Source organism: Lolium rigidum, chromosome 4, assembly GCF_022539505.1.
Source record: "Lolium rigidum isolate FL_2022 chromosome 4, APGP_CSIRO_Lrig_0.1, whole genome shotgun sequence".
Taxonomy (NCBI): domain Eukaryota; kingdom Viridiplantae; phylum Streptophyta; class Magnoliopsida; order Poales; family Poaceae; genus Lolium; species Lolium rigidum.
The window spans coordinates 73,544,013-73,568,344 of NC_061511.1; the positions used below are offsets into that span (position 1 = coordinate 73,544,013).

The 24,332-nt window shown below is 44.0% G+C and overlaps 1 protein-coding gene across 1 annotated transcript; it reads left to right on the top strand.

Annotated features, from left to right (window-relative positions):
* Nucleotides 1-1,814: 1,814 nt before the first annotated feature.
* On the top strand, nucleotides 1,815-24,118 carry LOC124647238 (receptor like protein kinase S.2-like). The gene is made up of 13 exons (XM_047187204.1): nucleotides 1,815-1,931; nucleotides 2,057-2,318; nucleotides 2,432-2,660; nucleotides 2,763-2,913; nucleotides 9,670-9,893; nucleotides 12,484-12,655; nucleotides 12,889-13,150; nucleotides 13,263-13,494; nucleotides 13,598-13,748; nucleotides 13,868-14,053; nucleotides 22,563-22,589; nucleotides 22,686-23,078; nucleotides 23,186-24,118. Exons 1-13 carry the CDS (start codon nucleotides 1,815-1,817, stop codon nucleotides 24,116-24,118), a joined length of 3,339 nt encoding a protein of 1,112 aa, XP_047043160.1.
* The last annotated feature ends 214 nt before the right edge of the window (nucleotides 24,119-24,332 follow it).

The following is a 24,332-nucleotide window of genomic DNA, read 5'->3' on the forward strand; positions in this document are numbered from 1 at the left end:
CTCGGCCGATGTCTCATCAAATTTGATCTTGAGGCGGCAAGATAATGATGCAAGGTGGGTGGTCTTGATGGAAAAGCAATACATGAAGATCGATGTCGAGAAGGCAAGATTTGCATTGGAAAAAAAAGTAAATACGACCTCACGATCTTGAAGGCTAGCATGGATCTGGAGGTGACAGAATGGCATACGATGGATTGGGTCGCCATCTTTCAACAAAGGAGGGAAACGACGGAAGATCCAGTGGCAATGCGGACGAGCCATCTTCCATTTGATTTTCCTGCTATGCACACGGCGTTTATAATATGTATGTCCCGAACTATGAATTTATGGCCGAGACTATGAGTGTTCTAATTTTCATAATCTTTAAATTGCAAGAAAAATGGGATAAAATTCTATTGGGACGACCGTATGGGGGCGCCGCTAGGGAGAGGCGCCCCCAATACGCGGCAACATGTGCCGGCACCCCCAATTGCGCTTGTCTGACGCTGTTGCAGGATGGTGTATTAGGGCTGCGGCTAGGGATGCCATTAAAAAGCTTGGATCTGAGCCAGCTAATGGCGATAAACAAGTGAGTTGTTGAGAGGGAAAAAGTAAACTGAACCTAAAGTAGTGTTGTCAGTTTGAACATCCACTGGCAGACCAAGCGCAGCCGTCCGACCCAAGATCGACGCCCCCTCACATGGATGAATCCTGGCGCAAAGGGGTTAGTTGGAGCGAGGGCTGTTGGATAGACGATCAAGGGTCAAAGTCCAAACCAGCAATAGCAAAGATGAGGTAAAGAGTTAACTGAAGACTGAATTCGGTGATCACTTCGTCAGGTGTATCAGTGATCCTGACAGCAACACACTTTTTGTTAACTCACTTTTAAGTTTTAACAATGTTTTCACACAAAAAAAGTTTTAATAACATCAGGAAGTGCGTTTAATGATGTGCACAGCCAGGTTGGCACACCGAGATTAATCATCCACTACAAACCCCGTTATATTATAGAGAGAAAAAAGACCAAAGAGAGACCCGCTCTTGCAAGTCTCCCAGACTAAACTAGTTGCTGCTGTCAAAATAAATAAAAAACAAGTTGCTGGCCTTCCTCGTTACTACGTATGACGGTATGAGCTTTGACTATCTCCACCAGACCACCAGCTCAAACCCGAGCGTTGACAACGCTGCATGTTGAGCGGTTCAGATATATATGTTACTACTTAATGTAGCTGCAGTTTGATCCACATCTCACTGCCATTTGCCCATAACTTCAGTAAGCTGGATCACATCGTCTTAGCTTCTGCGCCATCCTCCCGTCGACGACCATGGAAATGGCATCTCCTACCTCCGATGGAGACTCGCAGGCAGACCATCCCTCCAGCTCCAGCTTCAGCTCCATCTCCGTTTCGAGCTCCAACTTCAGCTCCATCTCCATTTCCAGCGCCAGCTCCATTTCCAGCTCCAGCTCCATTTCCAGCTCCAAGTAAGTACCCTAACCCTACGACCTATGTTATTCTCTGGGGTTGATCATGCTCGATTCCTGAACTGCACCTTTGAGATCCTGATGTCTCTTAGATTCCCGAACTATACCTTTGAGATCCTGATGTCTCTTAGTATATCTGAATCTTATGTCCGCTCTTTATGATCCGATCTCCTCTCTTGTTAGTGGTGAACCGATCTGATCTTGTTCGTTCTAGCTTTTGCTCCTGTTAATTGTACGTCCCTGCAAACTTGAACTTGGAGGGCATTCCGAGAAATGAACAGGTACAATATTACGAAAATATATTATCTGCTCATCCTGAAAGATTTTATTTTGCAGCAGCAGAGACAGTAACATGGCTAGCAAGCTACAGAACGCAGCAAGTCTAACAATCCGAGGATTACAACAAATCACTGATAACTTTTCCGAGGAGCGGAAAATTGGTCAAGGCGCGTATGGAACGGTCTACAAGGTAACATGGCTTGTTTGATTTCTAACCGTGTATACGCGCGTACCTGATTATAGCGTTAAGTAGTAAGTATATTTTCTGTACTACAAATTTGATAACTTTTATGGAGCACAACCGATCCTGTATAGGGGGTGCGTGCTAATGGAGAAAAGATTGCTGTGAAGCTGCTCCATAACAAGATGCCAGGAACTGACGATGAGGAATTCAATCGGGAGTTCCAAAACCTTATGAGGCTCGAGCATCACAATGTTGTAAGGTTAGTTAGCTACTGCTACGACACACAACATAAAGCTAGATTGCACGAGGGAAAAACCATCTTTGTGGAGGAGATACACAGGGCTCTCTGCTTCGAGTTCATGGGAAATGGGAGCCTTGCAAAGTATATTACTGGTATGGTGCTTCTCCACTTAACATCATGCTACATGGAGTATATATTTAGTATGTGGACAAAAGAGGTGTGTCTATATTTTCATTTCAGAGACACTATTTGCTTAAATATGCAGAGGAAGATGATGGACTTGATTGGGACATGCGTTACAGAATTATAAAGGGCTCCTGCGAGGGTCAACATTACCTTCATGAAGGATCCGAACAACCAATTTACCATCTGGACTTAAAACCTGACAACATATTGCTGGACGAGAATATGATGCCAAAACTAGCCGATTTTGGTTTGTCCAAGTTCTTTGATGGAGAACTAACTATGACCGCAACAAGTGTTATAGGCACACGGCAAGTGAATTCGTCATCAAATTTGTTTTTTTGTGTGTGTCATAAACTGGAATATGATACTAACTACTATTGTACCTGTGGTATTTATGCTGCAATGTACAGTGGATATATGCCGCCGGAGTACCTATTCGGACGAAAGGTCACGAAGAAATTTGACATATTCAGCCTGGGTGTCATAATGACTAAGATAATTGCTGGGCCTGAAGGCCCCTCCAGAAGGGATGAAATGTCTTACATGAAGTTTATTGATCAAGTAAGAAAGGCTATTTCCACTTCGCAAAATAGATTAGTCATCGTGATTAAGAAAATATCATGCTATTCTTTGCAAATTCCATTGAAAAATAATTAAATGTTACTTTCACTCAGCGCTAAATAAATATTTCTCCTGTTTTGAATTATAAGATGTTCTAGATATTTTAATATGAAGCACATACAAACTGAAATAAGTAAACAGACACATTAAAATGCGTCTACATACATATGATTCAGAAAAACGATAGACCATCTGATGATGGTGCAGCTAGAAGTCGTCCCGCATCGGCGCACCCCATACGGCCACGCCCCCCCTCCCCCCAATGATTTTTCTTTGTCACCAAATTATAAAATTAGCATAGTTTAAACAATAATTTAAAGCGTATTTACAGTTTCTAAAACACACAATCTATTTCACACAAATAGTTTGAAAACACAGAATTATTATCCATACATCAATCAAATAAATTGCAATCCAACAAGTCGGAATCATGGGCCGTTTTCTCTCCGCACCCAAAAATTCTCTACTGGATCATTTTGTAGTTGAGTATGAACACCTGCATCTCGGATTTCTTCATGCATCCAGAGTAAAGCAACAAACTGGGCTAGTGTGCCCCTTGTAGAGCCCTTGCCAAGCAAATGAGCAATTCTTTCAACCCTAGTGCATGTAGTCGATACTTTGCAACATTTGAGGAGAACCTCTCGCTGCATTTTGTGCTAGGATCCGAGTTGTATCTTCTTCATTTGATGCCCTCAAATAGTCGGGCCCAAACACTGCAACCACTAACCTACAAAACCTATAGATAGTCTCAAGCATGTCAACTCGGCCATGTGCAGATACTCATCGGATGCATCTGGGGGAGCTATGTATGTAAGATAACGCATAGTAGCGGTGCACTTCTGAACCGATGATAACCCCTACAAGCCGGTGCGGTCTTTCTTGTACATGAAGTATGAGTCATACTCTCTAACGCCGAAAACAATCTTCATGAACAGCTCCTTGTTCATCCTAAATTAGCAGCGAAAATCCTTTGGCATATGTATTGCGTTGTAAGCGAAGTAGTCGTAGTGTCAAGCACCAGTGTGCTGGCTTGCCGACGCCAGTCCTTGTTTGGGTCCTTTCCAACCCTCAAACCGCCACGCCGAGGCATGCTGACGGCGAGCAGGTGCTAGCGAAGGTGGAGAAGGTTGGCCAACATTAGCAACTGTTGCTGCCGCTCGGCGGTGGCATTGGCTTCTTCTTGCATGAACAGCTACGTCATCATCTCATCGTCGCTATCCATCGCGACAATCCGCCAAACATCTTGTGGGCGGTGGGCGCCGGGGAGACACCGATGCCGACGGTAGCTTCGGCAACCTGGCAGTGCGAGATGGCAGAGTTGTCGATGTTGGATACGGCGGCGGTTTTGGGTGGGCAGGCAAAGGTCAAGCACGAGGGAGGAGGCGGAGACGACAGTGATGGCGATGGAGGGGTGGGAGGCCGATCAGAAGAGGCCAGGGCGGATGATGAATGGACGGGTTTGGATGCCAAGAGGGCCCTGTGGGGTGAAATCCTGCGTGGTTGGGAGTGCCGGTGACCCCAACTTGATCCTTCCGCGCAGGAGTCGACATGGGTTGCCAGCGATTTTATTGGACTCAAAAACACGCTGGCTATTTTTAGAACAGCCAATGTAAGCCCAAAAACAAAACCGACCCCCAAAACGCTACTAGGGTTACTATGAAGCACGCACATATGGATGCTCTGACTAACCTAAATTGCATATATAGGAATGGAGGGGCGACATTATGGTTTGCGGAGGGGAACAGAGGGGCAACGTTATGGTTTGCGGAGGGAAACGGAGGGGCGACATTATCGTTTGCATAGGGGAACAGAGGGGCGGCATTGTGGGTTGCCGCAAAGAAGGGAGGGGCGTCGGCATGGCCGCATTCCCCAACATGGATATCGTAAAGAATCTTCTATCCCTCCTTGGGCGACACACAACGCTGGAACACGCCGGTCATGCTGTGCTTGTAGATCACGTTGTTGATGATGGCGAATGACTTAGCACGACGCACAATTTGTCGCGACTCCATTTCATCCCTTGGAAGGGTCTGGTTGTCCAGGTACGCCAGGTAGGGCCTAGTCCAATCTGCAATCGCCTTAACGATTGAGATTAGGACCGAGTAGGGAGGCAGAGGGGCCACTAGCTTGACTTCCCTCGGCGGTGCAACTAAGCGCTAGTCTAAAGGCTAGTGCTCGTCGACTCAATCGCCTTGCGCTCTCCCTCCATCTTCACCTCCAAGGTGGAGAATTTCTCCCTCCACTTGGCAACTTTGATCTTCACGTCTTCCCAAGCCTTGAAGCTGGTGTTGTACCTCTCATCCATCTCCTGCATCTTGGCGTGCACTTCCTTGGTGGGGAGATAGCCTTCACATTCTTTGGTGAGTTCATTCACATTCTTCTCTAAAAACAAATTCCGGATTAGTCGCTATAATAAATACCAACTACACCTAGGGGATTTTGGAGTACTTACTCGATGCAACCTCCAACTGGTCGTTCCTCTTCATCGCCAGAGACAGCTCACGTGTCAGTCGTTCGACCTCTGGGTTGGCCAACTTCACGGTGCGCTATTAAAAGAAAACACAAGACATAGGGTCGTGCAGCTATGGGGCCTCAAGTGACCTCTACAAGAGGACTTGAGCCTCAGGGATTACTACTACTATGCATAATCTAGAAACAACAAGGACTTACCTCATGGGCTTTCCCAGCGGGTGATGCAGCTCGCTAAATTTGACTGAAGGAAGAGGCGACGCTTCAGCACTGTCGGTCGCTGCTAATTCGCTATCAGAGGTGATTAACACGGTCTCCTTCACCGGCAGCGACTACTGCTTCTCCACCTCCCTCTCTAGGATCTTCTTCGACGTCGGTGATTTTTTCTTGCCCACCTCCTGCTCCAAGTCAGTCGTTGACACCTTGGTGGAGGCGCTAGCCGTTGGCCTTGAAGAGAAAGGGGGAAGGGTTGACCTCCACGACTCTTTTGTTTTGGCCTCTTTCTTTCGCCTCCAATTCCTTGCCTGCTGCCGACTCCATGTCCACAGCTGACTCCTTAGCCGCCGTCGATTTCTTCATCGTCTTGGGCTTGATCCTAGAGCACATAAGTTTCATTAGAATAATATAAAAGAAGAAACAAAGAAAATTAGAGATAAATATCCTTACTTCAAGAGCGGCAACGTCTTCAATCCGCCACCGATCGGCTCGTGGACTTCCAACACCTTTCCCATGGAGCAATTCAGACTCCAATCGGCTCCATGTCAAGGATGGAGGCCTGCTTCATCCGTTTGCACCTCTCCCCCTCCGTGAGTTGAGAGGGGTTCTTCTTCTTCGGAGAGGAGGCGGCCTCCTCCTCTTGGGCTGACAAGGTAGAAGCCGCGATGTCCCTTTTTATATCCACGAGTGCGGGCCGCGGGCTCTCGGTCCGACTCCGTTTCCTCCTCATCCTCCTACTCTCTACCGCTGGTTTCCTCCTCTTCTTCGTCGGTTTCTTCTTCTGATGCCTCGCACCAGACTTCTGGCTCATCTGCTGGGAGATGAGGCAGGCCCAAGTATGTAAACAATGGACGAGTCAGAAGTTCTCACCATTTGAAAGTATCAACAACAATTGCAAAACCATCGGTTCTTACCTCGGGAGCCTGGTTCTCCTCTATGCATGATAGCAATGCTCGTTGAAGGTGGTAAACTTGGCCATCGTGATCTTCTTCATGACCCTGGAGTAGTCCGCGAGTGGTCACTCCATCGCAGTCGTCCACGCCGGGTTGCTCTGCCTTTGATACTCGCACATCAAGTAGGCACAAGTACGAAGGTGGGTGAGTCACCGAGATGTCGAGCAATTGTACAGATTTATTCCCTCCGGGCCTACAGTCTTTTGCCCGACAAGGCAAACTCTCATAGCCTTAACAATTTCCTTCTAGTCCTTGGGAAGACTCTCCATTCGCAGGTTGTGGGGCTCGTTCCTCTACGACGTGTATTGGAGCATAGACTCTAGCCACTGTGAGTCGCCTCCTTATGTAGAACTAGTATTTGCACCACATAGATTGCGCCTTCTTCAGCACCTCTATAAGTCGATGAACGACTCCCTGCCCTAGACTCTCCCCCCCCCCCCTACGACTACCATGGGACCCTTCAGGATCTCATGGGTGACTGTACCGTGGAAAATGGCAAGCCACAGAGGCAAATACGGTGGACATCCTAAGTAGCCTTCTCAAACGGCGACAAAGAGACTAATCTGTTGAGGGCTATGGGGTCCTAGATCTATGAGTTTGATTTTATAAAAGGTGAGGAACCGCCACAGGAAGTGGGAGGTCTGAAAAGAGAGGTTATTGTCCAGGAAACTCAAAGAATACCACGAACTCACCTATGTAGAGCTGACACCTCTTCGTCGCTCGGGATCCGCCACCAATTGATATTTACCTCGAGGATGATCCCTGAAGAGATGTACGAAAGCAACATTTCCGCCCTTATCTTCGAGTGGCACCACACGCCCTTGATCGCCATGTAAGCCTTGCTCTCGGTTTCTGTTTGAGGGAAGCGCGAAGCTTGAAGGTGCGGCAATGGTGGCGGCGCAAGGAAGAAGAGTAAGTGGGAACAATGAGCACACTCACACACAGATCTAGTTGCCTTAACTAGGTGGGCAGGGAATTATCTCGCTGCCCCCGTCGTGCGCGGCGGCGGTTGGAAGTCCGTGCGAACGTGCCGGAAATTCGCCGGCGCTTATCGCTCCACGTCTACGGCACCGATTTCCGATCAGTCCCATCACATGAATATGAATGCACTTGCTCTGTCCCGAGACGACTCTGCGTCTAGTCCCATCAGACTGACTTAACACAGGAATATGTCAGACGACAATAACTACTCGACAAAAGGACCGTCCGATTCCTTCTGGAGCGACTGCATCTGGCGAAGTTTTTGTGACTTAATTCTGAGGGAGTCGATGTTGCGTGGCATAGTGACCACTTTCCATTGACGTGACCAAAATCAACTGAGCTTTGGCGGGGCAATCTTTACTTCGTGGTTGCCTCTTTGTTTCAGGAGTTCACTAATGACTCGCCGACGGCTTTGTGCCGGAATCGCCCAAAGCCGACTCGACACTCGAAGCTGACACCATGTCCCTGGCACACTCGGGGACTACTGGTGGAGATATGCATAACAAGGTATGCCATGAAGGTGAGTCGCCTGCCGTGTTAGGAGATACGAAGCCAGCCCAAAACGCAGGGGGTGACGACTGGACTCGCAGAGGACCAAGGAAGAAGCTTAACACGCAGTCGGAGTCCGAGTTCCTAGAAAAATTGGTCTTATCTGTGTAAACCCCAACTGAGGGTGTCCATATAAACCCTCGGTTGAAACCCTAGAAGGGGACACTTTTCACCCTAATCTACGCTCTACGCCCAACGCCTGAGCCCTTGTATTCTCCCTGCCGCCGTAGCCAACTCGGGACCCCCCCACCCCCCCCTAAAACTCTAGCATGAAGTATGTCTTTACCTCTCTAGAGGGGCCGAACCTACGTAAAATCCCTTGTCTTTCTCGATCTGAAGATGTCTATGTCATCCCTGTCTCACGACTCTCTCAAGCTATCCCTGTAGCATCTTCCGTGGTGACCCCACGACAACGCCGGCAGGGGGGCTGGCTGGTGGCGGAGAAGATGAGGTCAGCAGGGAGGGGATAAGGTTGTTGAAACATGGCGTTGGGCTGGTTGGTTGGTCCACGAAAAGCGACATATATCGACGCACATCCAATGGTCACACACCCAGAGGACGCAAAGCGCGTTTTCCTTAAAAAGGCAATTGCAGAGAAAAATATTTGTATCACTATCATATGTACTTATGTAGTCAATCAAACATGCTGAAAATTAAGTATTCATTGTTAATAGTAGGACATAAGTATCAAATTTTTTAATTAGAATTATTTTTCCTTGCCAGTGCAACAGTGACCGGAACACTTAACACAGAAATTACCCCATACAGAAGTACTACATATCTTTTTTTCGAACTTCAGAAGTGCTATATATCTAATTGTTCTTGGATACTAAAAATTTCGGTGCGTCATATATTCCGCTTCCTATGAAATTGAGTAACTTTTATTATGCTTAGAACGCAGTATCAGATTTTTTTACCCATCGTTGGTAGTTGCAGTAGAAGAAAAACGTAATGGTGGAGATCAAGGAACTGCACCCAGAGTCCCAGACGATTAGAGTCCCAACCACTGAGCAGCGAGTCCTATGCCTGCCAAAAGTTGCTATGCGTGTGTGCCCAGATTCTGAGAAAGGAGTAAATGATATATACTTTTTGACTGTCTAATGCTTGATTATACACTCGTTATACGTCCTATGATGAAGATTGCTAATCACAAAATTTGGGGCCCCAGAATGAGTATCCAGCCCATGAGCTGCTTGACGGGATTGCTTGATTCTGTCGGGCAACTGCTGTGCTTTCCGTTGTTGCTTGGGTCGTTGTTTGGATCTTTGTTCCACTTACACGAGATCCAAACAAAAAGATTGAGTACTCGCGTTCTAAAACAACATCTAGGAAATACCCTGGATAAAGTCCTTTTTATTCAGCGGCTGTGGAGGTACCTATGCATGCGTTCACCAGATATGTAGGAGTATATAGGAGTAATGTAGGAGTAGTTATTTTCTTGACCATTCATGTGTTAAAGAAAATAAGCCTTTACAATTTTCAGACTGAGGATTTATTATTCTACCTCGACGCACTTTGATTTTCGTAGGTACAGAGAAAATGGAGGAACAGGTTGCGAAAAAAATGGCACGCTTCCAGACCACTACAAGCATATTGCCAACAAGTGAAAACATGCATTGAAATAGCAGTGTGCTGCATGGAGACTGATAGGAACAAAAGGCCCAGTATACTGGAGATCATCCAGAAACTGAATGAGACTGAATCTTTGGTCGAAGAGTTCAAAAATGACCGCAGTGATCACGGACGGACAAGGTAATGAACACATCATTGTTTTTTTTTTGCGAAATGGGAGCCACGCCCCAGCCTCTGCATCAATAGATGTACACAGCTGTATTTTTATTGCAACGTACGAGTATATAATTCAATCATTACAATCATGGATCCACTAAGGTTGAGACAAAAATCAACCAAAGAAAAATGATAAAGATCGGTCCGCTAAATATTTTTTCGATAAAGAGAATATATTAATATGAAAAGATACCAATTACATCCAGCCTCTACAACAACGCAACACCCTAATGGCAGTACGGATGCACACAGCGAAAAATAATATAAAAAAATTAAGAAAGAAAACTCATGCTATGGTATCCCAAGCCTAACAACAGTAATGCATTTGCAGTCCTATTAATATGTCTCCAACCAGTAGCCTGGAAGAAGAAATATCAGTCATGCTTCATTCATAACTAAGACGTAGGAGTGCCATAGAAATTTTGGGATACAAATCTTATTAACTTTTCCCTGTGGAAGTGTTTGGATCCAAAGGATTCAGGTCCTAAGATTTTTTTTCTGAAGTGTTCCTTTGTAGGCCAACCTCATTTGCAATTAATTGTGTATAGAGTTTATTTCATCCAGAAAATGAGTCCTCCAAGATTCCAACGGATTAATTTCCTAGACTTCAATTTCACGAGATTCCTAGCAAGTGCTTAGATCATTCGAAAAAAAATGTCCTTTACATCTATGACAACTATGACATGCATTCAATCTTTTTAGGGGCAACCAAGTTCTTGGTTTAATGACATCATGTTCGTGTCTTTTCCATATCCCACGAACTAGAGCCATGTACTATGTATACACCTTAAATTTCCATGGTCTAAAAGACTAAAACCTTGTTACAAATCCCCGCAAGTTAATATAAACCAACTATTATGGGGATTTGTAACAAGGTTTTGTAACAGGCATAACATTGTTTTGACACAGAGGTGGAATTTAACCTTCCATAAAAGTTTGTAGGGTATAACTACATAGTTTTCATTGCAGTGTAAAACAAATACAGACTTAAAGCACTAGAGGAAGAAAGTGTCCAAAGTAGTGAATCAAATTCTTCATCTAGGACAACATTCGCACATATTTTTTTATTCATTCCACAAAATGTCTTTTTTTTTTTCCAACTGATGCTCTTAAACTGAATGTGCTATTCTCTGGAGGGTAATTTGGGTGGGAAGCTTCACACAATAATAAAGTAAAGCATTAACTCACATAATCAGGATATGGGAATCAGGATGTGTTCATGGTAATGACTGGATGCTCACAAAAATCAGCACGAGTTCCTCCCTAAATGAAGGAATAGGTTGCCTAACCACCTGAATACCTGATCACAGGAAAACCCATGAGAATGCCAACTTCCATACCCATCTGTCCTGGAAGAACATGACCTAAGACCTTCGAGATCGAAAGTCTACACCCGTTTATCATCCAGAGCGCGAGCACACTCGACGAAGCCTGCCAAAGTGGCCAATGAGGAGTGTGGGTTCACCTCCTATTTATCGTCACACCTATGTCCTCGAACTGCTCATCAGAGCCTGTTAAGAGTTGGGCACCACCATCCCCATGGGAGGGGAACTTTCTGTTACTTAGCTTGTCTATTACTCTCCCTGGGGGCCTGGTCCTAAATGCAAGAACAAACTTATCGTCACAGTTTTTTCTTTTCTTTTCCACACGATCCACCAAGGGGATCGAATTTTCATTACCATAAGATAACGAAAATACAACATCCAACAGAAAAAGTAAAAAGCAAAGGGGGGAAGCGCCGCCTAATGCTAACGTTTAGAGAGATATAGTTACAGCCCAGATAGAACACAGTAAAAACCTCCAGCAAACGGCAAAGGAGGTGGTAAGTAACACGCTAAGCCAACGGCACGCACAACAGGAGCAAACTTTTTCCCAAAAGCAACTTGCTGCTACCATCAACGGCGAAGATATCTTCCCATCAAGAAGCGATCCCAGCATCAGCATCTTCGGATTCCTTGTCACATAGGCGAGGTAGATCAACGCGCCTGGCGTTTCCTGATGAAGAATCTCCAGCACCCGCCGCAGCTAGACGCAACAGTCCATCAGCTCCAGCACGAATGTCAGCAGCATCTCGCTCACCATGAACTTATCGTCACAGTGATATCGATCAAAAGAGATCTTTTCCTCGGACTAGGAGAACCGTAGCGCCATGCTAGGAATCTAAGTGGATTTTGTTTGGTGCGTGGTACTGAATGTCTGAAGAAAGAAATGCGTGGAACAAGGGACTGAAACAACCCACAACGATAAAACCAAAAATAAGTAGGTACAATTGGGAAATACTCCCTCCATCCCTATGTGTTATTGTAATCTGCTAAATCATGTATTGGTTGTAATAACATCTTATATTATGGGACGAAGGAAGTAGTATTGAGGGCCAAGTGTCCAATAGCAGAACAATTAAAATACGTATGTGCCTTTGTTTGTGAATTAATTTTGCACCCAATCTCTTCTTTTGCAAAAACAAATCTTTAAATCTGACACCTACTTTAAATTGTCTTACGTGCTAGTATATATTTTCTTTAATTTGCTCCGCTGAAGACTTTTGGTTTGTAAGAGTACACAGGACCACGCGTGGAAAGTCACAGGATGAAGTTATGACTTTAAGTACGAAGACAAGCGAAGCTACTGAGCTAACACAACTAACTATTCGGCAACTTCAAAAGATGACAGATAATTTCTCTGAGGACCGTAAAATTGGAAAAGGGACATATGGAGAAGTTTACAGGGTAAGTTCCTTCGAGCTGGTCATGTTTGGTTTCGAATTTTGTATACTCCAGTGTGTCAGACAATATACGTTGCTTAACTGCTGACTGGACAACTTCCGACCTTGTTTCTGTTGTGCTAACATTTTGATGAGGCCATATAAAATATAGAAAAAGCTAAATGTATCCTTTTACAATTCTACGTGTATTCTCTAACTTTCAAATATGATTGAATGCTGATGATAATTCTTGAGTAGGGATTGCAAAACAACGGAGAAGAGATTGCCGTGAAGTTAATTCGCAATGGCTCACATGCAGAGACCGACACACGATTCCAACGAGAGTTTGAAAACCTTATGATGCTCAACCATCAAAACATTGTACCCTTAGCTGGGTACTGCTATGAAACACAACGGGAACCTATTGAGTACAAGGGGAAAAAAAAATTTGTTCACAAAGAATACAGAGCACTCTGCTTTCAGTACATGAAAAATGGGAGCCTTCAAAAGCATCTTTCAGGTATAATGGTACTAAACTTTGAGTTTATATGCTGCTTAACAATTTAGCATCCAAAGAGAAAGTTGTGTAGATTTTGAATTCACCAACACCCTTAATTTATTTGCATTTGCAGATGAATTACATGGTCTTGACTGGCAGACACGGTATGAAATTATCAAGCAGATCTGCAAAGGTTTAGAATACCTTCACGAAGGATTAGAAGAACCCCTATACCATTTGGACCTAAAACCCGATAATATACTACTAGATGAGAACATGTTACCAAAACTGACAGGATTTGGTGGTCTGAGCCCGCTCTATGACAGTAAAGAAACCATGGTAACAGAAGATTCTACAGGAACACTGTAAGTTAAAGCCTTATGCAGACTATTTACTTTCTAATGAAGAAAAATGTAATTACACATACATATTCATTGTATCTGTCATGTTTTTCTCTGCCATGCAAAGTGGATATCTTCCCCCAGAATTCCTTTCAAAGAAAATAATCTCGACGAAGTTTGACATATTCAGCCTGGGTGTTGTGATGACAAAGATAATCGCAGGGCCAGGAGGCCCTGCCAAATATTCTGAAATGGCGCGTCAAGAGTTTATTGATCAAGTATGCAATAGTATTTATTCCTTTCCAAAAATTAGATCAATAGTTCACTTATATATACAGATATATATTATAATGTGGTTACATTTATTACCGTTCTAGCCTTATACTCGATTTCGCAGGTATGTGAAAACTGGAGGAACATGTTGGCAACATGGAGTTCTTCCTGGCCACTAGAAGCATACTGCAAGCAAGTGAAAATATGCACCAGGATAGCACTGAGCTGCATGGATGATGATAGGCACAAAAGGCCCAGTATAGTGGATATCATCGATAAACTGAATGAAACTGAAACTGAGATTGACAAGGTAAAATTTCTTGTTAACAAAGAACATTTATAGCAATCAATGATTATGGATGCTATGTATATTTATCTATTATATAACTAAAACAGAAGACATAAGATGACCAGGATTTATCAATTTAGAGCCGTAACATATCAAAAGTGGAGATTAATCAATATGGATCTAAGCACATAACTACAAAGAGAGAGACCACTCCATCATGTCACCTATTTGTACAGGTTGTGGTAACATATCTTGTTACCATAACATAGCGCATGCTAAGAGGAAATAACTCTACAACCTAATAACGAAATATTTGATACTACTCATATGATGTCATACACTATGGGGTAATAAACATAAACTAGTTTTTTTTTTTCGAAATGGGGAATGGAACCCCGGCTTCTGCATCATGATGATGCACACGGCCTTTTATTAAAGTTTTAAGAGTACAAGGTTAAAACATCTCAGGCATCGCCTAGAATTGATACAAGAATCAACCAGCGAAAGAAAACAAAAGAAAACGGACTACACATCATTGTACCCGTCTATTGTGCCGCCAGCCAGCCTGGCACAAGATATCCTGAGCGACCATCTAGAGCCGTGTGCATCCAATAGCCATAGCATCCCGCTGTCCCTCCGGTGACAGAAGAGCCCACAACTGGACCCAATGTGACACCATATGGATAACCTGCAAAAAGTGAAAAGATTGTTTTTTGTTAAAAATAAAATCATTCCTTGTCCTCCAAATAGACCAACATAAGGCAGAGACCCCAATACGGATGAAAGCCTTTGATTGTCTATCAACTCCATTTAGCCAATTACCAAACATATTAGTAATATTGGTCGGAGGTGGGAGAGCAAAAGTAAAATTAATCGAACGCCAAAGAATTTTAGCTAAAGGACAAGTGATGAACAAATGCTCAATAGTCTCCTGATCACCACAAAAAACACATTTTGTACAACCATTCCATCTTCTTTTGGCTAAATTGTCTTTAGTAAGTAAAACCTTATCGCTTAAGAACCACATAAATATTTTTATCTTTAAAGGAACATTAACTTTCCAAAGATACTTCCGCAAAAAAGGGGTATGGTCAATAAACATAAACTAGTATATACACTTGTCTCTGTTGTGCTCTGCTTATGCATTATAGAAGATGGAAAAAGATGTGGTTACGACTATAGAAGTGACCCATGGAAGTGACCCATGCCGCCCAACAAAACTAATCTAACAGCTACAACTTTGGTCTCTCCGAGGCTAGGGTTAACTGTTCAGCATGGCACAGCAGAGAGGATGATAGACAATCTCACAGCCTGAATATGCATGTGTGAAATAGATAAAATTTGAGGATAGCTTCAACCACTAGATATGCAGCAGAAAAAGCAAACACAAGCACACACACAAGTGTCAGAAAGATTTACGTGGAAAACCCCCTCAACATGAGGGAAAACCACGGGTGTGGACCAACCGGTCCACGCAAACTTCACTATGAGCAACCTGGGTACATAGTCTTCTCTAGAACATCTAGAGATTATAACACACTTCAGTTCGTTGCCCACCGGCCACAACAACAACATCAACCACAAGAGGCAAGATACAACAAAGTAGAGATATCATAGTTTCTATCCTCTTCGGTAATCAACAAACTACTCTTAAGCGGTAGATTTAATCAGCACCAAATTTGGTAGCAATCAGAGATATGAGTTCCCAACATACTGACCGAAAACCAACTCAAGACACCACTTGCCTTCCCAAAACTGCTATGTGCTGAAACTGCAGCAGTTCGAGCTAACTTAACCCCTTTAAAATCTGATTCTCCACTGACCCAAATCTCAAACCAGCTAACTAGATAGAATACTCAAAGTAAGTAACAAGCTCATCGAGTTTGGAGCCGATCCAAGAATGTTTGAGCTTCCAAACACCAGCTTCAAGACAAACCGGTCAGATCAAAACACCTCTCCTTCTTCTTCCTCTCTTCTCACATGATTGTGGTGTTCTAGTGTGTTCTCTCACCCTCTCATGCAACATCCACGTTCTGACTTGCTTCTTGCTCTCACACTTTTTCTCCAAAGGTGGCTAGGGTTTTCTCCTTATCTACCTCTCAAGGAGGCAATACAACCATTGGATGCTAACCTCGATCAACGATTGATACGTGTTGGACTTCCTAGGATAATGTTGGGCTGCCAACACACCTCCATGTGGATGGCCCAACAAGCTCCCCCTCCTGACATCATGGAGGATCTCACTGCCTATCGATAGTCATGCTGGCAAGCCGACATCATACCTCGAGCTTTCAGCTTGTCACCACCTTGGTGCACATATCAACCCCATTGTCATTTGTGTGCACCTTATCAATATGCATTTTCTTGGAATTCAACACATCTCGAATCTAATGATAGCGTACCTCAATATGCTTTGACCTCGAATAAAAACTTGCATTTTTTTTGCTTAGGTGGATATCACGCCATGCCACTCCTCCCTGAATGGGTAATCAAATAACCTGAAGTAGACTTTCTGCCATCAAGATCTCCAGCCAAGTCTGAATCCGAATAAGCAAATAGCTTTGGCTTCTTAGCAAAAAAAATTATATTTGTTATGCTCCAAAGATACCTCAAAAATTCACTTCACGGCTTCCCAATGTGGTCTTCCTGGAAGTACTAACCGCTTGAGCAATGTCAGGTCGTGTGCACACCATAGCATACATCAAGCTCCCAACCGCTGATGTATAAGGAACATTCTGCATTTCCTTTTCCATCTTCTTAGTGGAGAGACATTGCTTTTTCTGAAATTGAAATGAGCAGCTAGTGGACAACTTACTTCTCTTGCCTTGTTCATCTTGAACTTACGAAGTACTTTCTCAATGTATTTCTCTTGAGACAAGTACAACTTGTTGAATTTTCTGTCTCTCTCAATTCTCATGCTGAGAATACACTTTGTTGGACTCAAGTCTTTCATAGCAAAACTTTTTCTCAACTCTTTTTTTAGTCTAGCAATTCTTGAGACATTCTTTCCAACAATCAAGATATCATCAACATAGAGCAATAGCATGATAAAATCATCACCGGAGAACCTCTGGATAAAAACACAATGGTCTGAGCTACACCTCTTGTAGCCTTCCTCCCCCATGACAGATTCAAACTTCATGTACCATTGTCTTGGTGCTTCTTTCAGGTCATAGATACTTTTCTTTAGCTTGCACACATATTCTTCTTTGACTTTAACAAGAAACCCCTGAGGCTGCTCCGTATAGATTTCTTCCTTCAACTCTCCATGTAGGAAAGTTGTCTTCACATCGATTTGCTCAACCTCCAAATAAGACTTGTTTCCATGCCAAGGACCATTCTGATAGATGTCATTTTATCCACCGAAAAAAGTATTTCATCAAAGTCAATACCCTTTCTTTGGCTGATTCTTTCTATAAGTAGCCTAGCCTTGTACCTTGTATGTGCGTGTGCTCTTCTTTCTTGATTCTATAGACCCACTTGTTCTTCAGAACTTTCTTGCCCTTAGGCAACTTCACCAACTCATAAGTATGATTCATATGCAAGGAATCCATCTAAAAACACGCAGGAATTCATGTGCAAGGAATCCATCTAAACACACCCAGGAACTTTCTTGCTCCACTCCTTGTTCTCATTTTTCATTGCCTCTAAAAACACTCGGGTTTTGAACCATCAGGCAATAACACCACATACTGATCTGACGCGTACCTACTGGAAGGAACACGGTCTCTGCTAGAGTGTCTAAGTGGATATGCTCTGATGTTGGTGCTTCCTGCTGATCATGATCATTTTCTTCAGCATTTTCATACCCTTGCTGCTGGGGAGTATCTTAATCACCTGCAACACCATGTGCATCATCTTGTACATCTTCTGCATCATTCTCTTCAGCTTCATGGTGAGATGAATCTACAGGACCTAGGTCAGAATCATTTCTATCTTGTTGTTGTCTCTAAGGAGGAACACCCACCGGAATTGACTCCCGAACCTTATCCTTTGTCTTCACAATATCCTCAATTATTTGTTCTTCAACAAACACAACATCACGACTTCTCACAACCTTTCTTTCTATTCAATGATACAACTTGTAACTGAACATATCTCCTCCATAGCTAAGAAATATGCACTGTCGTGTCTTTGAATCAAGCTTTGACCTTTCATCTCGAGGGATATGAACAAATGCCTTACACCCAAAAACATTTAGGTGCTCATATGGGACTTCCTTGTCATAAAAGACCATGCTTAGAACATCTCCTTGCAATGGATAACTTGGTGAGAGATTTATAAGATAAATTGCATTCGACAAAGCTTCACCCTAATAATGTTTAGACAACTTTGCACTAGATAACAAGCATATAAATATCTCCACAATTGTCCTGTTCATCATCTCAGCAAGACCATTCAATTGCGATATCTTCGGAGGAGTAAATTGGTGTCTAATTCCCTGCTCATTGCAATAGGCATCAAATGGGCCAATATACTCTCCCCCATTATCCGTGCAAAGACAGTTAATCTTGTTCTCAGTTTCTCTCTCAACTGAGACTTTGAATTTCTTGAAAACACTTAGTACTTGATCTTTGCTCTTCAATACATGGACCCAATTTTTTTAGAAGTCATCAATAAATGTGGCAAAGTACTTTGCTCCACCCATTGACCTCACCTATATTTTACAAACATTTGTACCACGTCCAACACCCTGGGCTTCTTGTGAGGAGGCTGACTCTTGAATGCAACTATGTATTATTTCCCTGCTAGACGTTCTGAACATTACTTGATAGTAACAACTTTCAACAAGTTTTTCTTCACTAGCACTTTCATTCCCTTCTCACTCATGTGCCCAAGTCTCTTGTGCCATAAAGCACATACACCTTCTTTCTTCAATGCAATGGCATAATCAGCACAAAGCTTAGCATGAACATGATACAAAATTGAAACCATGTTACCTTTATCAACAATCATATTTCCTTTAGTGAGCTTGTACTCTGCATTTCCAAATCTGCTCAAGTACCCATCTCCATCAATAAATCCCACCGAGATAATGTTGAGTGATAGGGCCCCAACATGCCTCACCGACTTGAGGACTAGTGTCGTATCATTTTCAGTGATTTGTGATCTATCATTGTTTCCCATTTCCATAACACCAAAATCGCCCAATGTATAGTTTGTGAATATCTCTCCATGAGATGTAGCATATATGGTAGCACCGTTGTCCGATATTTATTTCATCTCATCATTATCTACAAGGCTAATTGTATCTCCTCAACAGTGGAACCAATGTTGCCATCATGCTCTTCATGCATGATAAACATGATCTCCTCTACTGCAGTAATTCTTTCCTCACTGTCACTATCATTTTCCCCCTAAACTTGCTTCTTTTTTCTTTCTTTTTATCCTTATTCCATTGTTCACATTGCCGCTTGATGTGTGGCCCTTCCCATGGCAGTGATGGCACACAAAATTAGCATACTTGCCTTTTGATTTGCTTCTACTTCTTTATTCACCCTTACTCAGACCTGTACTCTTGCTTCTCCCCTGTGACTGAGTCACCAACACCTCTGTGTGAGCAGAGCTGTTCTTATCAGGAATTTTTTTAGACTCTTCATTTTGCACCTTGGTCTTCACAAGGTTCCAAGTGATAACACCATTAGGTGTTGAATTGCACACGGTAACCTTAAAGGTCTCCCAGGTGTCCGATAATGAGCCAAGTAGAAGCAAGGCTCTCACTTCATCTTTAAATGTTTCCCCCATTGAAGATAGCTAATTTATAATGTCTTGAAATTCTTTCACATGATCTACAATTGGAGTGCCCTCCTTGTACCTCAAACGCATCAATTTCTTGATCTAGAACATCTTATTGGTACCTTCTTTGCGAGCATACAACTTGCCCAATTTTTTCCATAAGGTGCCTGCATGTGTCCCATCAATGATGTGGTTCCAAGCAATGTCATTGAACCACCGTCGAATGAATCCAAAATCTTGTAGATAAAGTACCTTTCACTGATCTTCCTTCATATCCTCGGGCATCACAGTGGAGAACACCAGCTTCCAGCATTCCTTCACATACAAATCCTTCATCCTGCTCTTCCAATCTTGGTAATTTTTATCATTAAATGATATCATTATGTTGGTATTCACTTCCATCTTTCACATGAGCAAATGCACCCAGCTCAAAAACTAACATTGCCCTAAAACTTGAGTACAAACTGAACCTTAGCTCCGATACCACTTTGTTATATCAACAGAGCACAACGGAGAGGATAATAAACAACCCCACTATGCCTCTGTTAAATAGCTAAACCTCGAGGATAGATTCAACCACTATATATGCAATGGAAAAACAAACACAAGAACATGCACACGTGACACAAAGATTTACGTGGAAAGCCTCCTCAACGCGAGGGGAAAAACCACGGGTGTGGACCAACTGGTCCACGCAAGCTTCACTATGAGCAACTTTGGCACAAAGTCTTCTCTAGAACATCTAGAGATTACAACACACTTGATCTTGTGGTCCATCGGCAACAACAACAACCACAAGAGGTAAAATACAACAAAGAAGAGATATCACAGTTTCTGTCCTATTCAATAATCAGAAAACTGCTCTTAAAACATAGTTCCAATCAACAAAAAATAGTAGACAAGCAGATATATGAAGATATATGAGTTCCCAACATATTGATCGAAAACCAGCTCAATCGGATACTGTCTACCTGCCCAAACTATTTGTCTCCCAAAACTACTCTATGCTGAAACTGCAGCAGTCTAAACTGACTTAACCCCTCGTAAATCTGATTCTCCACTGACCCAGATCTCAAACCAGCTAACCACATAGAACTACTCAAAGTAAGGAACAAGCTCATCTAGTTTGGATCTGATCCAAGAATGTTTGAGCCTCCAACCACCAGCTTGAAGACAGACCAGTCAGAACTCAGAAATCTGGACAGAAAACACATTTCCTTCTTCATCTCTTCTCACTTGGTTGTGGTGTTCTAGTGTGTTATCTCACCTTCGCACATAAGGAGCCACGTTCTGGCTTGCTTCTTGCTCTCACACTTTTTCTCCAAAGATGGCTAGGGTTTTCTTCTTATCTACCTCTCAAAGAGGCAACAAATCCATTGAATGCGAACGTCGATCAATGGTTGATACGTGCTGAACTTCTTGGGCTGATGTTGGGTCACCAACAGACCTCCATGTTGAGGGATATGGCCCAACATTAAACAAATCTAATCTGCCTTAACTAAAAAGGGCACCACCGTTGCTGGCACCGATGAACTCTGAAAATATTGCGGCCGCGCTCCTTCCAAAGGTGCCAGAAAACATAGATGAACAAGGAAACCTCATTCTTTTGCTGATCACTTGGCTTGCCTCGCCAAACTTTCATCCACCCGTTGTTGATCTAGGTGGAGGTAGAAGCAAGTCCGACTTCCTGAGGGTATAAGGGTTGAAACTGAGCCCATACCTCCTTGTCAACGGGGCACATTAGCAAAATGTGTGCCATGGTCTCGAAATCCTTATCATAAATGCAACATCGCGTGGCAAGCCTCTCGCTCGTAGCCGTTTCACGGTCTAGTTCCTGTTTTGAAGCATGAGCTAGAAGAAAAATCTGACCTTGCATTCCGCTCTAATTTGCCACACCTCCTCGAAATGAGGCCGCTTAATTCTTCCGAAGGGCTGCATGGCGTCAGCGGAGGCCACCGAGTACTACCATCCGCGGTGATGTTCCAGGCGATAGTGTCTGTTCTATCGGTCTGGTTTACTGATTGGATGCAAGTCCATAGCTCCTACCCACCAGCGTCCGCTCCGACTGCCGGCGTCCGCTGCCACTGTTGTCGCTCCTCAGCTGCTGATCCTAGAGTGAACGTCACCGACCACCTCCATTGCCACCGTGCCTACACCCAACTAAGCCACCAGCCCACCATCCCCTCCATTCCAGTCACGATCGCCTAGGAACCACCAATATCCCCAAGTGATAGGGAATGCCGACGTCATAGAAACCACAGATTAAATAAAAGATGTGTGCATCGCTTTAATGCATAGGGCTGGAGCTTCCCTTTTTCGAAAAATGTGGAAACCTCGGACGGCATGCCGCTGACGTTGCCGTGGTAGGAGACGTGGCTCTCCGGGATAGATGCTGGCGAGCCCGAGTAGTCGAGCACACGGTCCAAGAAAAAGTGTACTGAAAGTCTATGCTACTCTCCACTCAACTCATAGTCATGCATATGTGGACGCTGCTCGAGATCAGGAGGCTACATGCGAGGACTAGGGCCTGAGCTTCATATCTCACTTCTATTCGCCCCGCTTTAGGGTTTTGTACTTCGATACCTTGATGATACCTTGCTGTAGGCCGGCTTGGCTGGATCCGAGGGGGATCAAACTTATGAGTGTCATGGCTGTGTGTGAGAGTTGTATCAGAACTTGTTGGTGTGATCCGTCGTTTTATTTATAAAGCTGGGCCAAGGGCCTTCTGTTTTTTTTAAAAGAGTATACACGATTGCCAGTTCATACCGCTGACATCATTGTTATTTCTTGGCAGGCATTTTTATGGATGCATGGAGACTTGGTAAGCTATCTGCAGCCTATGTATTTCAGGCACTCTTTGGATTCACTAATTTGATTACTCAGACTCTAATATTACGGTGAATGACAAAAAATTCAGGTAAAGTTAAATGCATTCTCCAGAAGTGAAGCAATTCCGTTTGCTGAGACATGCAATAAGTTCCCCATCCTTGTGGAGATCATGGTGCCGGCATGGTGTCTCCAGGAGGAGATGCCGCGCGCCGGCGTGGACGTCGTTCTAGTGTTTGGCATAAACAGGACCGTGTCTTCCAGGTCGACTGTGAATGATATCAAGGAGGCCATGGCGATCGCTATCGACAAGCTCGGACAGAACGACCGGCTCTCAATTGTATTGTTGGGTACCCATTCGCAGCGCCTAATGGAGCTGACGTACATGTCCAAGCAAGGTCAAGATGTTGCCAGGCTGAAGATCAAGGGGCTGGTCGCCGAGCATGCGAAAAATGTGGGCGCCGGTTTGCTAGAGGGAGCTCAGGTTACCTTGTTTTCGAAACATAGCATCCAACATTAATTTATCATACGGAGTATGATTTTACTGCTTCTAATTGTATTCCTCTTGTGTTGATTTCTACATGGACATAGATTCTGAGGGGGCGTGAAGTGGAGAAGGGCAACAGCCGCGTAGGCTGCATCATGTTTCTGTCGCATGGCGATGACGAGGCAATCCTCACGCAGGAAATTAGCTCTGAATTCCCAGTGCACACCTTTGGTCTGCAGGGCCATGACCCGGAGGTGATGAAGTACATTGCGGACAAGACCTCCGGCACCTACTCCTTCTTGAACCAGCTTGACATGTACGAGATGAAGGATGCATTGGAGCTATTCCTCACCAGCATCAGGAAGGTCACCGCAACGACGGTCAAGATCACCCTCGAAGCTCGCGAGGGTGTCACTATATCATCGATCGAGTCCGGCGGCTACAGTAACCATGTCAGCTCCGACAAACGATCTGGTGAGATATACACCCACGACATCTACGCCGGCGAACGGAAGAACTTCGTCGTCTACCTGGATGTCGCGGAGGGCGAGGAGAATCTCATGACCATTGGCTGCCAGTACCAGAGCCTTGACATGAGAAGGGAGCTTGCGGCCACGGACGTGTCTGTCTTGCGACCAAGGCAGGAATGCTCGGCCGGCGAGTTAGTCATCCACCGTGAGGTGGCACTGGAGCTCGCTCGGATCCGGCTTGCCAAGGGCTTGTCGGCCTTGATCGCGCATGGTCGGCGCCTGACCCTTTACGACATGGAACAACTGTGGGACGACAGGGTGAGTTTGTCCATGGAGGGTCACGGTACACACAGCGAAACCCTGTCAGACCTCGGCAAGGATATGGCTGAAATAACCAAGTACACGTCCTATCAGTATAGGAACCCTAAGAAGGTGCCTTACATACAGTCGTGGCTGAGTTCCCACAAGTGGCAGCGTGCAACCACCAAGGGCTCATGCACTGACTCTAATGCTTTCAACCTAGCGCAACTCAGTATCTCCGGGCAGGATGAAGATCATCCAAATTAGCTAGTCTAGGCACATACCGTTTATCAATTGTATTCCGGCTTTTATTTTAGAGCTTACAATGCAAAGAACCAACCTATTCCAGGCAGTATACCATTATATTGTTGTAAAAATAATAACTACTCCCTCTGTCTCAAATTAATTGACTCAACTTTGTTTAGATATATGTATACGGTATATCTATATAAGTTTTAATTAATGTCTAGATACAGGACAT